The 16,037-nt window shown below is 34.3% G+C and overlaps 2 protein-coding genes across 2 annotated transcripts; both read right to left on the reverse strand.

Annotated features, from left to right (window-relative positions):
* Positions 1 to 5,038: 5,038 nt before the first annotated feature.
* Positions 5,039 to 9,035, reverse strand: LOC113218786 (splicing regulatory glutamine/lysine-rich protein 1-like). Its single transcript, XM_026440875.1, has 5 exons — positions 8,987 to 9,035; positions 7,270 to 7,569; positions 5,790 to 6,132; positions 5,305 to 5,316; positions 5,039 to 5,270 (listed from the first exon to the last, which is right to left on the reverse strand). Exons 1-5 carry the CDS (start codon positions 9,033 to 9,035, stop codon positions 5,039 to 5,041), a joined length of 936 nt encoding a protein of 311 aa, XP_026296660.1.
* A 1,633-nt stretch (positions 9,036 to 10,668) lies between these two features.
* LOC724168 (pre-mRNA-splicing factor CWC22 homolog) lies at positions 10,669 to 12,529 on the reverse strand. The gene is made up of 3 exons (XM_026440877.1): positions 12,198 to 12,529; positions 11,486 to 11,861; positions 10,669 to 11,096 (listed from the first exon to the last, which is right to left on the reverse strand). The coding sequence occupies exons 1-3, from the start codon at positions 12,493 to 12,495 to the stop codon at positions 10,721 to 10,723; spliced, it is 1,050 nt and encodes a 349-aa protein (XP_026296662.1). The 5' UTR covers positions 12,496 to 12,529; the 3' UTR covers positions 10,669 to 10,720.
* Positions 12,530 to 16,037: the final 3,508 nt, after the last annotated feature.

Genomic DNA, 16,037 nt, shown 5'->3' on the forward strand with positions numbered 1-16,037 from the left:
GCCGTCGTTTTCCCTTCTGGATCCACGGTATCACGGGGCGGAGGGGGTCGGGTGCGTCTGTCGGTCCCCACCCCGTCGCCCTTCCCCTACCCCCGTCCCAACAGTCTACCCCTACTGGCGCGAACTCGGAGCCACGTGGTGCGCAATCGTCGACCGGTCGACGCTCGCACCACTTTCCAAGGGTGAGAATACATTTCAGCGTGGAATTGTTGTCGAGGATATTTTTTTGCGGATGCCTTGAGAGTTGTTGTTGTTGTTGTTGTTGTTGTTGTTGTTCGTTTTCTCCTTTTGGAGCGAGTTTCTCTATTAACCAGAGGGGGAGAGAAATGGAAGGAGAAATAATTGAGAGTTTTATTCTTAGGCGAATTCCTATTCTGAAAGCAAAGATTCTGATTATTGTTTCGAGAATATTTCTCAAATTTAGAAGGAACTTTCGTGCACTTTCGTGTTTTCGAAAGAGAATAGAGCGTTCGTTTCGAGAGAAAGTTTCGTAAGTTTCGAAAGTTGTTGGAAGTTATTCTTTTTTTTTTTTTCGCTAGTTTGTCGAAAGTGAAAGTTATTATCGAACAGTCGATCTCATCTTGTTTTAGTTGTAGTGTGAATTTTTAGAGTTTTAACTTGGGATGTATTTGCACCCTGAAGATTTTAATCTTGAGAATTGGTATGGCAAAGGCACGGATTTGAGAAGATATTTTTCTAAACGAAATGTTAACGCGAATGTCAAAGAATAACTTTCGCGTTAAACACAGTGAAAAATAATTCTCTCAAATGGATGGTGTAATCCAAGAAGATACGAATTATTATAACGTAATTCAATATTTTGATTAAAGATTTAAATAATTTAAATTTTCCATATATGGTCATTGAGAATGATTTTTATTTTCAATATCCATTAGCGAATAATTCTTGAATATTTTATTCTCGGTTTTATTTTTTTTTTCCCCTCTTTGTCTCTGAACTGTTTACGCAGGGAATTTTGATTTTGATCGCGTTTGTTGTTGTCAGTTGTTAGTGGTTGAGAGATTGGGGGTCCAGGATGAGTGATGAAAATGAATGGAGCATGGAGTGAGTTGTTAGGTGTGAATACTGGAATGTATAGCATTTGTGGTGGATGTAGGTGTACAAGGGGGAGAATTGTTCGGGATGAATAGAGAGATCAGGGTGAAAATTTAATGGGATGGGCTTGGATTATTTCCAGGCAGATAGTTTGGGATAAAGAGTGAAAGTGATTTTTATATTAGTGCGATGAATTGTTTGTTTGACTAATAAAATGACAAACAATTTCATAAGAGGTATAATATTTAAAAGAAAAGTCAAGAGATAGAAGATAGATAGAAATTTAGAATATTTAGATATCAAAAGATTGGTTTTGGAAGTAAAAATACAAGAAATATTTTCATGTTTTTATAATCAAATTTAAATGTGAAATATATGATTGTTTATCTTGTATATACATTATTATTCAAATAAAATAATTTAAGATAAGGAAGAATATAGTAAATAAAAGATAAAATACAAAGTTTATTTTGTAATTGTATTATAAAAGATTATTTCGATATTGTGCAATTCTGATATCATGTATGTTTTAAGGAACAAATTATTTTATATATATATGATATCAATGATAAGTAGATAGAGAATGTTTATTTATTGAAAATACTGAAAATGTACAAAACATATATGAAAATGTACAAAATGCACATAATATTTTGTTATTTTATTTATATTTTAAAATATGAATTTGCAAAAATACTTATATCTAAATATTGATATTTTTAATAAATACTTTTGCACTATTTATTTGAAATATTTTTGTTTGTTTTATTTAATACAACAAAAATTTTAAAAATATAACTTCTATTGCTTTTACAAATTCATATAACGCAATTAATAAATGGTGAATTTAGTACAACATTTAATGTAGAATTATTAATGTAGAATTATATTTGATAACAATTGGCGATGCAATTCCCCTTCTTACTCTAAACTTGCCAGGGTCATCTTGCACAATTGAACTGAATATTGTCGGTGTAACTTCGTAAATCATAAGTTTAAACTTATCATTGTTGATAAATTCTCTCTTCTCTACCAACTATCATATAATAATACAGTAACTAAGTTCTATAAATTGGTTCCACAAATCCGTACCTTTTCAATTCGTTGTACCATCAATCTTACCAAACGTTAACCAATTTATACAGATTCCAATGCATCTATTTTCAACATCTTAATTCGAACGTCGATCGATAAATCGAAGAGGAAGATAAAATTAAAAAAAAAAAAAAAAAGAAGAAAAAATCCACGCTCGAAAAAACCGAACGAAAATACACGTACTATCTTTGACATCCTCCGTCCATATTATCCATAATATCGATCGTATCGTTCGAAAAGTCGAACAAAGAAAAACCAGAAAGAGAGAGAGAGAGAGAGGAGAAAAAGAGACATCCTTCAAAGGAACGAAATCAGAATACATAAGCCACCCTTGAACGACGCCAAGCGTGTCATTTGGCGCGACGTCAGCCGCTTTTTACCAAACCACGAAACACCGTTCTCGACTTTCCCTGCGGAGGGGTAGGTTGAAAAGCCGCGGCTTCGTCGCATTGTGCGCCGTCGAAGCGGGAAACATTGCGCCCTACGTGCAAACCGGCCATCGATCGGTGTGCACCGCGCGTGCAATGAGGAGGATGCCACGTAACCGCGATACCATCGAACGAACGAAGACAAAGAATGGGAAGGCGGCACGGGTGGAGGGTAAAGGACAGGAGGAGGAGAAGGAAGAGGGTACCGGTCGTAAATTTTCGGGGTTCACGGGCCGGTGAAGGTCAAGTACTTGGTCACGGTTGCACATCGGGATTGGATGAGAGTCACTGGACCCGATGTGCTCCAGGAAATCCTCCAGCGCCGCTTTTCGCGTGTAGGCAATTTCGTGAGTGCTTCGACCAGCTTATCTATGGCACGGTGGCGGTCGAATTCGCGGAGAAAATATCGCGCGATCCACTTGCAATTGTGGAAGATTGCTGTGGAGATGGAAAAAGGAATGCGAGCTCCTTTCCCGCGTTTTATGGGATTTTGAGATAGGAGTTGGAAACAGGGGGTGGAGTAGAAGTTTGGGTAACGGTATATTCCTTTGATTTCGCTGTTTATATTCTGCAGATATTATACCGTGTTTTCTTTTTCTTTTTATTCAAGTCGTTTCTACGTTCTTTTGATAAATCGTTTGATAAATATTTCTGTAATTGTGAAAAGCGTGCTTTTAATTAATATTATCCTTTTTTTCCTTTCGATTTCGTTATATTACGAACAGAAATTTTCGTGGAAACTTGGAAAAATAGATTTTTCGTTGTTGATCTTACGGTAAGAATATACCGTTTCAGAATAAATGGAACGAAATTTCAGAAAATTGCTAGTTTCACGAACATAGCGTGCATCGATGAATTAAATAAAAACGTTGGAAGAAAATTGGATTGAATCAAGCGTAGATTTGTTACTACACAATTCTGTCAATATTTAATTAATTCGAGCGAAAAGAACAACGTTCTCGCAAACAGGCGAGATATATAATTTAAAAATCAAAATATTCACCTATTAAAAAAAAAAAAGAGAAAAAAAACAAAATTCATTTTCCTCTCGAAATTCAAATATTGTATATATATATATATATTACATTCTCACATAAATTTTGCATCTCTAATGTATTCACACACGCACGCACACAATCGAGCAACGAGTCAAGGTAATGAAGAAAAGCCGATAAAAATCCAACGAAACAAAACACGGAGCCTTTTTTCGCTTTTAAAGGATATGTTTCAATCCTATTGCAAACATTCGTCGCTATCCAATTAAGGTTTACGACACAATACCCCTTCCATCCCTTGAGATTTCCACATACGATTGATTTACGAGTTTATCAGGCTTGATTCAGGCTGGATCATCGATCCAAGGATTCTTCTATGATTCTTCGCTCTTCAATTTCGTTTGCTCGTGTCCGTTTGTTGTACCAATGAACTACTTAGGCGACGAGGATTATACAGGTGCGCCGTCTGCGCTGTTTGCCTTCCCTCACTTAGATGGTGGCCTTTTAATAATTTCAGGGAGGGGAAGAGGATCGTTTGTTCGTACGGGAACGAAGGTGAATGTTCCCGTGACAAGGGGACCGTTTCGTGATTGCGCGGTTTTCGTGGAACTTCGAATCGATATAACGGGTGAAATTAGACTGTCTTTTTATGGGACGTTGGAGAAGGTACGATGAGCTGAATTTATACGTGGGTGGGAATGTTTTATGATTGTTGGTGGAGGAAGATATACCTTTTGTTGAATTTTATTAGAGTAGAGAAGTATGCGATGCGAAAACGATGATGTATAAAAGTTAAAAGTAGTATTCGATGATATATTTTTTTTTCCAATTTGAACGATTAGTTAATTAGGCTTTCTATACAGGAAGAGTGTGTAGAGTTTCCGAGTGAATAATGAAGATTTAATATTAAATAATGATACATTTCTTGTTTATTGAATAATTTTAATTAGTGTATAATTTCTAACAAATTAATATTTAATTTTTTTGTATCTGCTACATTATGATATATAAATAGCGGATTATCTTTAGTTGTTCGAGCTATATAGATGCTGTGGAGTGATCAACTCTAAAATGTAACTCCAAGCTACTATAAATATATTTTAAAACATATTTGCTTTTACATGTATTTATACAGAAGTGAAACTTGTAAAAGTTAATCTTCGCACTTAAAACGAATCATGTTATTCGACAATACTATTGTTTTATTCATCCGGTAGACATGTATCATATATATATATATATTGTACACTTATATAATCACCACGACCATAATAAATGACTGAGCGACATTTTTAACATAACTGTCGATTACAAGATGAATTCCACTAAAAAATTATCACAGGACATTTCATTATATTTTATCTTTTTCAGTTTAAGTCAAATCGTCTCACGTTACGTTTCAAAATATACTCTCACGACACGCACTATAGTAATCAATTTTTGCCAGGTGCGTCCACGTTTTTATTATTTGTTCGTGTCCTCCCTCTTCTTTTCGTCCTCGTCCTCGGTCTCGTCCTCGTCGATGGACAGATCCGACCCATCGTCCTCCTTCTTATCTATCGTCTTCTCCTCGTCAGATTGGTTCAATCGTTCGTTGTCATCGTTTCTGTTCACATTCTCTGGACTCTTCCTTTTTTCATTCTGATTATTGAAGTCGTAATCATCTTCGTTTTCGACTACCTCTTCCCCATCGGTCCTGAAACGCGTTCGAATAATTGTTGTACCATCACGATCGTCTCATTCTAACAATTTCATTAATAAATAGATGGATTGTTCCTCCAAGGAAATGAAAGCAGTTGGAATGATCATTGGAAAGATGGAAGAGATGGAATGAAATTTAATTATTTTTTTTTCATGTTAACAGAATTACTCAAGGAAACTCAAGTATTTTTAAGCGTTCAAGTATTATAAATTGGATCATAATTAATTACAATAGGTTAAACATCTTTTCTTTATTTGAATTTTTCATAAATTTCATGATAAATATCCCAAAGAATAAAGAAAGATACTTTGAAAGATAAAATATTTACGCGTATTACTTCGTAACGAATAATCTCGAGAAATATTCTCAGACGTTCTATTCAAAATTTATTTACTTTCTTCCTCAGAAATAATGGAACAAAAATAAGGTAACGGAAAATGTCGTGCACTTTTTCTTTTTTTTATGTATTTTAATAAAATTGCGAGGCTAATAAAATTAACTTAATGCAATTACCCTTCACGCCTCCTTCCGCGCCTCCTTCTACGCGATCTTCTTCGTCTCCTGGATCCACTCCTCGACCTTCTTCGTCTTCTGGACCTTCTTCTTCTTCGACCTTTTCTTCTTCTCCGCCTTCTAGCATCCTGCACCTCGTAATCTTCGAATCTAATGGGCGTATGACGTGGACTTCTGTCCCTAACTTGTGAAACGTCGCGACCTTTGTTTATGTAACTGCTATCGTTTATTAGATCTGATGACACCTGGAGAACCTTGTACGCCGTGTCTTTTGGAATCAGATAGCCCGATTCTACCCCGAAATTGATCGCCTTCTGAATATATTTCTTCATTTTCTTTATACCTGTAAATCCGTGTAAGATTTGAATATTTAACTTAATTACGATGATATTGATTAAAATAATTAGGAAATCGTGGCAAGTAAAAAATGTAACGAGTGTTTTTGGTATTTATTTAACAGTAGTAACAGTTTAATGAATGATACTTTTTATTTATTTGTTTTTTTACGATATAATTTCAATTCAGATTAGAAAAACGTCGTGTATTTCTTAAAGTGTGATCATACTGTATCTGATATTTTCATTTTAATTAATATCAAGTCGAAAAATTTCAATATTTAATCACAAATTAAAAAATACGATATAGATTTTACATATTTTCTAAAGTTTTATTTTTAAATGATTCCATTGTATACGATATTTATTTACCTATATGTGTTTTCGATTTTTAATTAATTTCTGCGGTGTTTTTGTTTATTGGAAAAATACGGGATATACATGTGTAAATTGTTAATTTCGGCTGAATGATTAAACGTATTACCGCATAAAAGAGAAATGGTCGTACGCTTATTGTTTTATTTAGATATATTAAACGGATATATTAAACGCGAGATAAATAGGAAATCGGATTGTCGTTTAATCGATTCCAATAATGATAATTCTCTGTTGCGTTGTTAATTAATCATTTTATCGTACTTTTATAGCTTTACAATAAAAAGTTCATTTATTGTGCCGAGCTTTTTATGCTCATTAAACAATTATCCCCAGAAACGTAATAAATGTTATTCGGAAACAGATTATGTCCAGACGAATTAATAAATACCATATAATTATCTCCAGGCGCGAATCATTCATTATTCCATTTAATAAACGGATCTTTAAATAAACGCGAACAATTAGAACAATCAAAGTTATATTTTTAACACAATTATTACTCATCTTCAATAAATATTATTAAATTATTGATACATCGATATTTAAAAATCACTTCAATTGTAATCATACTCACGTATCATTTAAAAAAGAATTATAATAAAAAAATCACAAAAGAAAGAAGAAAGAAATCAGAGCTTATTCGTCATCCATTAAAAGAAAAAAGAAAATTCACATTCCGTGATAATTCAACAAATCTCTCAATCCGTTTTTCGAACAATGCGTATCATCACTCGGACAAAATTTTCTTTACTTTCATTTCCTCTTACCCTCCCCTCCGCTGCCCTTGTGCATGCAGGACGAGAGAGTTTGGTCCCTGGAGGTTTGCCGCCGTTTCACACGGTGAATCTTGGAATTCCTCGCCGACTCTTTTCTTTTGTTGGCCATATTGCCGCCAGGCTGAGAATCCTGAAGAGAATTCGAAGCTTCTTCACGGCGTTTAAATCGTTTACAGATCGAACACTTGGGGCCGATATAATTCTGCAACGTCTCGCCGATCTGCCCTCTACCCCTCTCGAGGCTGAGAAATTTGTATACAAGCTTTGAGATGTTGGGTTTACGTCGCAGCTCTGAAACGTGAACAGTTAGTTATCATCCAGATCATCCGATTGGAAACCGGGGTGTACTTCGTTCCGACAACTTCTTCGCGCGAACGGCGATCAGGATTTATTATCGTCACCATTCCAATTCTAGAGTTTCCGGCTAATGAATGCGAAAAATTCGTTCGGGGGAAAAAATAGGTATTCGAGGATAGTTAGTTTGTTTGACCAAGTGTGAGAGGCGCGGTGAGAATTTATTGGCATTTCTTGGCTGGCATGCGAGCATTTATCGACATTCTCGAGAGGGTGAGAGTGATCTGAGAAATTTGACGTTCGGAGTTTAAAAGTTGGAGAATGGATATTGGAGAGTAGCGATTCATAAAGTCGAGAAGATAATGGAATTATGGGACAAGTAACGAAAATTCGAAGTTTCGATATTGAAATTTTTAACTTTTAAAATTCGAGCATGAATACTGAAAATCAGATTCGAAAATTTTAATGACGAAACATAGATATATATGTGAATTGTCCTATTTAGAGAAAATACCCTATTTCTTCAAAATCTCGCATCGTAAAACTTTATCGCGAAGTTGAGAAAGTATTCGATTTGAAATGTAATCTGGAAATGAAACGAAAGATTAGAAGTCGTTTTTTCGTTCTTTTTAACAATTGAGAAATACCAGGGTGGAGAGGTACGTAATGGAATTCACGAGGGAAATGATGTTCCGCGTTGCAAGTATTGAGCGAAGCTTGGTATTCCAGATCGTTCGAATCGATTGAAAAATGACAGAAGGAATATAAAGTATTTGAACGAATGGGCGTCTAATATAGTAAACAAAAATAAAGGAGTTGGAGCTGTGAACGATTGCTTTTGTGACAATTATTGATAATAAGAAAAACTCGGTCAACAAAGCTTGATCGGTAGCCATCGTGTTTCTATTTTGGAGAGAAAAAACGGGGTAAAGTACTTTAACCTTGTTGATATTATAAAACTATTTAATCAGAACATTTCTAATATTTAATCTCGTAAGAGATCGAGGTGATGAGTATATATCATTTCGATGTTACAGGACGCTAAAAAAAAAGAAACGTATTTATTTCGATATCAAATAATTCTTCGATCGATTGATCGAATTGTCAAAATAATGAATAATTAAAACAATTGTTTCAACAGATGTATTGGAGATTTTTTTTTTAAATAATATTTCAATTCAGTTGCTTCTTTTTGTCGCAAAAAAAAAAAAATAAAATAAGAGGATTGAAATTTTCTTTTAAACAGATCATTTTAATATAAATTGGCCCTCTTTTGTCGCGAAAATAACAAGAGTCAAAGAATATATTTTTTTTGACACAATGCGAGTTCGAACTATCGCGATTATGAAGAGAGGAAATTTAATCACTTTGAGTTTTTCCTATCAAGTCTTTTTTTTTCAAGATGATCACTCACTCATCTTGTGGTGGCTTCGCGCATGAGGACGTCTCTTTATGGGGGCCATTTTGTGCTTACTGTTGAATCCGAAATTTTTCGGGACGTCCGCACCTGCTTACGAGCCGCCGTTTTTTCAAAAGGACTTCGTCAAACGACCCAAATTTTTTCTAAGATTTTCGTTGGTCGTGGCGCGAAATTTTGTTTGTGAATTTCCAGAACATTGATGAAAGGAAGAGAGGCACGCCCGGCGGTGCCAATCCGTCGGTTCCTTTCGCCTATTCTCTTCTTTTTCATAAAACAGCAAAATTCCGCCTGTCACGCTGCATTTGCTCGTTTTTCGTTATCTTCGCGCGCGTTTCGTAAAGTAGGCGGTGATTCATCACGTGAAGTTGTCGAAGGCACTTACTACTCGAATCGAAACAATACTATTAAACCCTTATTCCATGCATTTTTTTAACGAGGGAAAGATAATTCCATATTTCTTCCTAAGAATTTTCTTAATTATTGATATCTGTAATTTTTTTTCTAATAAACTGCACAAACATTAACAGTTCCAGATTAAATAGAAATATACGATCCAGCCTCGAATAATTTTTTTAATTCGTCAAATACAATCGAGAAATATGTCACGTATTTTCTTCTTTGGTTCCCTATTTAATTTTCGATATATTATTACATCTACGCGGAAGAAAGTACTCTCCAATTTCGCATTATAGACCAGCACTTTACAACATCTCAACTATTTTCTTCTTTTATTCTCTTCGAGTCTTCTATCCACTTTTCGTGCGTGGACGTACACATTGGAAGAATCATGGCGACTTCCGATTTTCGTATATGGACCAATAGGCGTTCATCTCGAGGCCGTGTAACCCGTGAAGAGTGACGAGGTCAAACACACCGTGTCTGGTCGACAGTGGTGCAAACGACCGAGAAGACGTGTGGTGGGTTGAGAGAGAAACGGTATCGATTTGTATTTATGGACATCGAATAGACGTCAATCCCATGCAAAATTATTTACTCTGTCCGATTGTCGAGATTCTTGATTGAAAATTATAGTTTTTAATTGGATTAAACAACTTATTGACGTTGTTTTTGATGTATCATTACATTTTCTTTCACGGTTGAAAATCAAGTAGGTTAATTGGAGTTTCTTCTTGTGTGTTAATTAACGAAATATCGTTTGGAATAATAATAATATTTTTCTTCATTCATATTGTGTTTTCAATTATCACGGAACATGATATTTTGAAACTGAATTTGATATTTAAATTTTCGTTAATTTTAAATAATGAAACCTTTTAAATCTTTTTCGCCTTTAAAATCGTGATAAAATTTTTACATGAAAATGTTTAAATGTTACAAGAAGTTAAGATTGAAAAAAGAAATATGATTCAAATTTTTTTTTTTTTTCAAAATAGAAAATAAACTTTTAGCTACCTGAAAAGAGAATAAATTTGTTCACACAATAGGATAACCCAATCACAGTGGAAAAAGATTTTTTTTATTCTAAATTTGATTACAAAAATAAAGAATCAAAAAAGTTACATAAACAACAACAACAACAATAATAATAGTAATAATAATAATAATAATAACAATAATAATAATACATTCCTAATTGGATAAAACGTTATCAAAATTTCTTCTCATAAATTTAGTTTACAAAAATTTTCTCTTAAAAAATTTCTTACAATCTTCCTTCTTTCATTCCTCGTGAATAACTCTATTCAGTTATAGAATTTAATTCAGATACTATATCATATCGTTTTCGTTTCTTTCCTCGTTCAAAGATTCTATCTTTTCCTCGATCTCCTCCACAGGATTTTCGGATGGAACGTTGCTATTTCGCGAAGCATTCTCTTTGCTGATCGATTTTAATCGTCCTATCGACATTCTTTCGTTGACTTCGTGACTGTTGATGATCGAGATATCTTCATTGTCGCTGAAACTTCTACTATTTTTCCTGGAATTCCCGTTTTTCTCCTTTGTACAAATTGACTTCGATCGCCGATTCCTTTGACTTCGTCTATTTTCCACGTCGTGTCTGCTCAAGCTTCGCTTTCTCTTTCGACTTTTTAAATTCTCCTCGCTTTTACCGTTACAAAAATTGTCAATTAATAGATTAATTCTGAAATATAATAACACGATATTATTTCCCATAAATATCCATGCTCGCGTGAACAACAATTCTTACTGTAAAATATGTCGGATGAAAATATAACGTTTCATGTAAAATTAATTTTTTCGATAATAATTATAGATAATTTATACGATAAATTCGTACGATATTATCAATATAATATTGCTAATTAACATAAACTGTACACTTTAAAAAAAAACATCCTATCCTACATCTAAATTTTCAAACGGAAAAATTCGTATTCGATAATTTTTCTAAACAATTTCTCTCTCGACAAATAAACAGAATGATAAATTAATTACAACAAATCCGTTATGTAAACAAATTAAGAAGAAATCCCTTATAAAATTAAAGAAACGCATATTTAAATCACTCACTTCCTCCTGGTCATCTTCCTTCTGCTTCGTCGCGAAGAACGTTTCTCGATTTTCTTCCTTCGAATCGGACTCTTCTTCAAGCTCGAGGATTTCCCCCTTTTCTGTAAAGGATTCTCTTGCGATTTCGGCGTATCCTCGCGTTTCTTTATCTTCCAAGGAGGGGTAGGACAACGATCCTTGCTGCCGATCAACGGGTCATCCTCCCCCCTTCGGGCCCTTCTTCGCCTCTTGCGCGACTCCGCGTTGCTCCTCTTCGTGTCCATCAATGTTGGCGCTACTCGTATTACTTGTCCTTCGCTATCGGTCGGAATCAAGTAGCCGGATTTCACGCCGAAAGAAAGCGCCTTGCGAAGGTATTTCTTAGCTTGCCGTTTTCCTAGATACGAAAAAAGCTTTTCTATCGTTTTCACTGTTTATTTTCATCGTTTTTCTTTGTCTAAGTGAATTATACTCTACGTTTAGAGTAAGCAGTAGGAAAAATTTTATCGAATGATTTTTAAATTTACGGAGCAAACGTATTTCATCATATTTATCTTTTTTTCAATGTCGAGAAATCTTATCCATAACGATGAAAAATTAAAAAATCAATGAAATCTATTTTCTCCTCAGCGTGGAAAAAAGAAAAAGAAAGGGAAATGAATTACCACGCCCTCGAGTTCCTAACTAATAGCAAGATTTAAAAAAAAAAAGAAGAAGAGGTGTCACGCGATACCTTCCTCGATCCCAGCCTTGATGTAGTTGTTGATGACCTGGACGAGAGATTTCTTCTTGAGTAACGCTCTAGTGTTATTGATCGCCTTGGCGAGCGCAATCGGCCTCACCGAGATATTCGACGCGCTGCTGTCCTCAGTACTGCTGGTCTCCGAGCTATTTGCGGCGTCCATCACGCTCGACAAGTTCTCCACGGACGTTGCCACGGATTTTGTGTACTCGGTTCCTTCGATGGACGAGCTATCGCTACAAAACGAACTGTCGCGCGAGGACTCTCGAGTATTCCTGTATTTCCGCATTTTCCCGCGATATCTGTCGTCCCGCACGGCTCTGCTTCGCTTTCTTTCTGAAACATACATGATCGCGATCGTGTATTCGGGTGAAGCATGAAATATGGTTTTATTTCTCCCGCCCCTTTTCTCTCAGGCTCCCCGTATTGAACTGTGGCGATTCGATTTTATCGAACGGGTGATGGAGGGTTGAGATCGAAAAGGGTTCCTCGAGTCTTTCGTGATCTCTTTCTACGGAAGAAATCTTTTTATATAATTTTAAATGAAATTTTGGATCTGAGAATATTGAAAAAAAATATAAAAAAATAAAATATTTGTATCGTATTTGTCCTATAATAATATTTCAATAGAATTTATGTAATGATATATATATATATAACAATTAAATAAGGGTTTTATTTTTTTGAATTTACTCTTCGCTGTTTCACTTGTGAAGTTTTTATGATCAGATAATTAGAAAGTATGAAATAATTGAAAAAGAAAATTATTAAAATAACAAAAGATTATAATAGATGTAATTATAATTCGATGATAATTAAAATTTATATATATATATATATATATGATAATGACAAGTCTTATCTAAGTGTCTTAAGTATAACAATTCATTGTGCATAACAAAGCACCTTGGTTATGTTTGTTCATCAATGCATAGACTATTTCTCGTACGCTAGGTTTGTAAATACGCAATCGGCGTGAAATGTTCGGCTGTTTACGATGTTGTCGATAACGTGGCTTTATTCTTCCATTTTTCTGTGCATGGCCGTTTGCTTTTTTCTTCGGTGCCATTATTCGGTAATGGCACTTCTTTCATCGTCCCATGGGTGGCTTCTCGCTGAAACAGTGGCTGGCGTCAAAAAAACACTCGTTTTCTGCTTGTCATCGATTAGTAGCAACATCACGTTGCCAACATTGCATCGATAAAATTGTGTCAAATGTTTGAAGCTTCGTTCGAAGTGAGATTATTCATTTATCTCGTGAAAATTCGCCTTTTACAATAAAAAAAAAAAAAGAAAAGAAACATCGATAGTTTAAAAAATATATTTCATTGTTATTTCGTTAAAAATAAGCGAAGAAGAATACAAATGGAATTTAAAGAAATTCGATTTAAATCCAGCATTAAGTTATGATATTATAAGTTGATGATATTACAATTAATTGGTTAGATCATCGAAGTTTCTGTATTCGTGATACAGAGAAGCCAATATTATTTAATCGGGGTTATCGAGATTATGTCATTGACATGAAAGATAATTTAAAGAAACAGGAAGTCATTATGATCGTTGTTTACCAGAAAACAATGCCATTTGAATAAAGATCATTGAGTTCGTGACGATATTGACAGTATAAGATTATTTAAAGATTAGAGAAGTCATCGTTTCATACGAGGTTAAAAATATTTAATGGCCATATGGTCGTGTCATAGAGTTCATTTCCTGAATACGATGACTTCATAAGATAACTCTTATTTACTACCGATTTTTTCGAGAGAAATTTTCAATATGAATTATCTATTGCACACTTCGCTATGCATAAATTTATCGAATTTCATGATTCTCGTACAGTTCAAAATATAACTTCCACAAGTATTCTATCATTCAACTTCAATTTTATTATTCCAATAGAATTTCGCAACTATAAAGTCGTTGACCCAGACTTGCGTAACTTTATAGTCATCGAAATTGATTTTTCGCAATTCTCTCAGATCGTCCTGTATATGGTTTCCCTGTTGCGAAATTTAGCAACTGTAACAGTTTTTTTTTTTATTAACATTGAACTCGATGACTAATAAAATCGATTCGATCGATCTTTGAAATTTCTCACTCTTCACAATCTTTTTTAACACTACACCTAACCATCCACTTTCATTTTCTTTTCTCTTTCACTCGCAAATTCCTCCAAAAATTTTCTCGAAAAATAAATAAATAAATAAATAAGAAATACGTACGTATAAATATTCGTCTAAAAAAAATCAAAATTAATTTTACATATATTTGATAATTATCATTATCAAATTATACAATTAATATTAATATCATACGATTCGAGTTGTAAAATTCAAACAATCCCATTACTATTTCCATCTTCATCAATTTCATCATCTTCATTAAATTCCCAACTCCCAAAATCTCTATGATCCTCTTCACCCTTGACATAAACGGCATTAAATCCCGCAACAAGACGATTCCTCAGCATCCCTATCGCGACCTCGTCATTACCAGCATGCAACTTTCGTGCATCTTGATGCACTCGTCTCTATGTCCCTCCTCGTCGAGCCCAAGGTCTCTCTCGTTCACAACCGTTCCCTGTCAAACTTTCCCGAAGTAGTCGAATCTCGTCTGAAACAAGTGTCGCGTAACTTTTCTCGATATTATATTACGTATTTCGATATTATAGTATATTTCGTTCCATGTGTACACTCGCTTCCGCCCCTTCTCACGGAAGCGGAGCCTCGATTTATCGCAGTTTGATCGTTGTTCGGCTCGTTTGCCACTTTTGGTCAGAGCCGGTATCGATCATCCGTCACCGTGAACGAGGAACTTTTCGAGTTTTTGGCCTTGACTTTGCGGAAACAGCCAGCGAATTCAACATTGCTCGCGCTCGACTGGCCACCAGGAAGTGTCACGGCTCCGTGAATGGCTTCGCCGTTGAGATTATCGCGGATTTCCGTCTCGTTCGAGCCATCAATGAAAATTGCTCTACAAAGAAACGATACTTTCATTCGCTTTCCTTGGACTTTTATTGTTTGGATCGAGGATGGTTGGAATTGTAGTTGGAAAGATTTTCGAGATTGATAAGTGAATTATCGTTGAGAAGTTCTTGGAAGAGATACTGTTAAAGGATGATGTAGCTATTTATACGTTTTATTGTTAGTGTTTCTGTTTTTATTTGAATCTTTTCGAATATATCGGATTCAGACTTGTTATCTCAAGATTCATATAAATTATGTATATATATTTTTTAGGAGGATTTTTTTCTTTGTTCTTTTGAATGTATTGGATTGAAAATTATTTTATTCTTGGAAAGGCTTTAATTCGAGTCGAAAATTTCTTCTTGGATTCATTGTTAAATTATGAGTTGAAAAGATTCTGGATCCATGGATGATCCTGAGATTTATGCGAATTATCATTGAAGAAGCTCTTGAATATTTCAGTATTAGGTGGTGCAAGTGTAAAAGGAATTGGAAAGCAATGGATCGAACGTGTAAAGTTAGAGAGAAATTGAAGTATATTATATCGTAAAGAAGTTAGAGATTTATGGCAATATGGGAATTTTATTATTGAAGAAAAATTTTATTTTAAAGAAACTTTGAGAGAAGATTTTACTTCCTGAATTTCGTGAAAAGCTATCATTTATAAATTATTGTTAATGTAATAATTATAATATCATTATTATAAAATTTATATTATATTATATATTTATATTATATTTATTACTTAAAATTTTTTATGTAAAAAGCTTAAATTATTTAATTATATCTCTCCAAAAATCAATCCATTAATTAACCAAACATATTCAATCCTTTGCCTTATTAAATAACATTGATTTAT

This window comes from Apis mellifera, linkage group LG5 (assembly GCF_003254395.2).
Source record: "Apis mellifera strain DH4 linkage group LG5, Amel_HAv3.1, whole genome shotgun sequence".
Classification (NCBI taxonomy): Eukaryota; Metazoa; Arthropoda; class Insecta; order Hymenoptera; family Apidae; genus Apis; species Apis mellifera.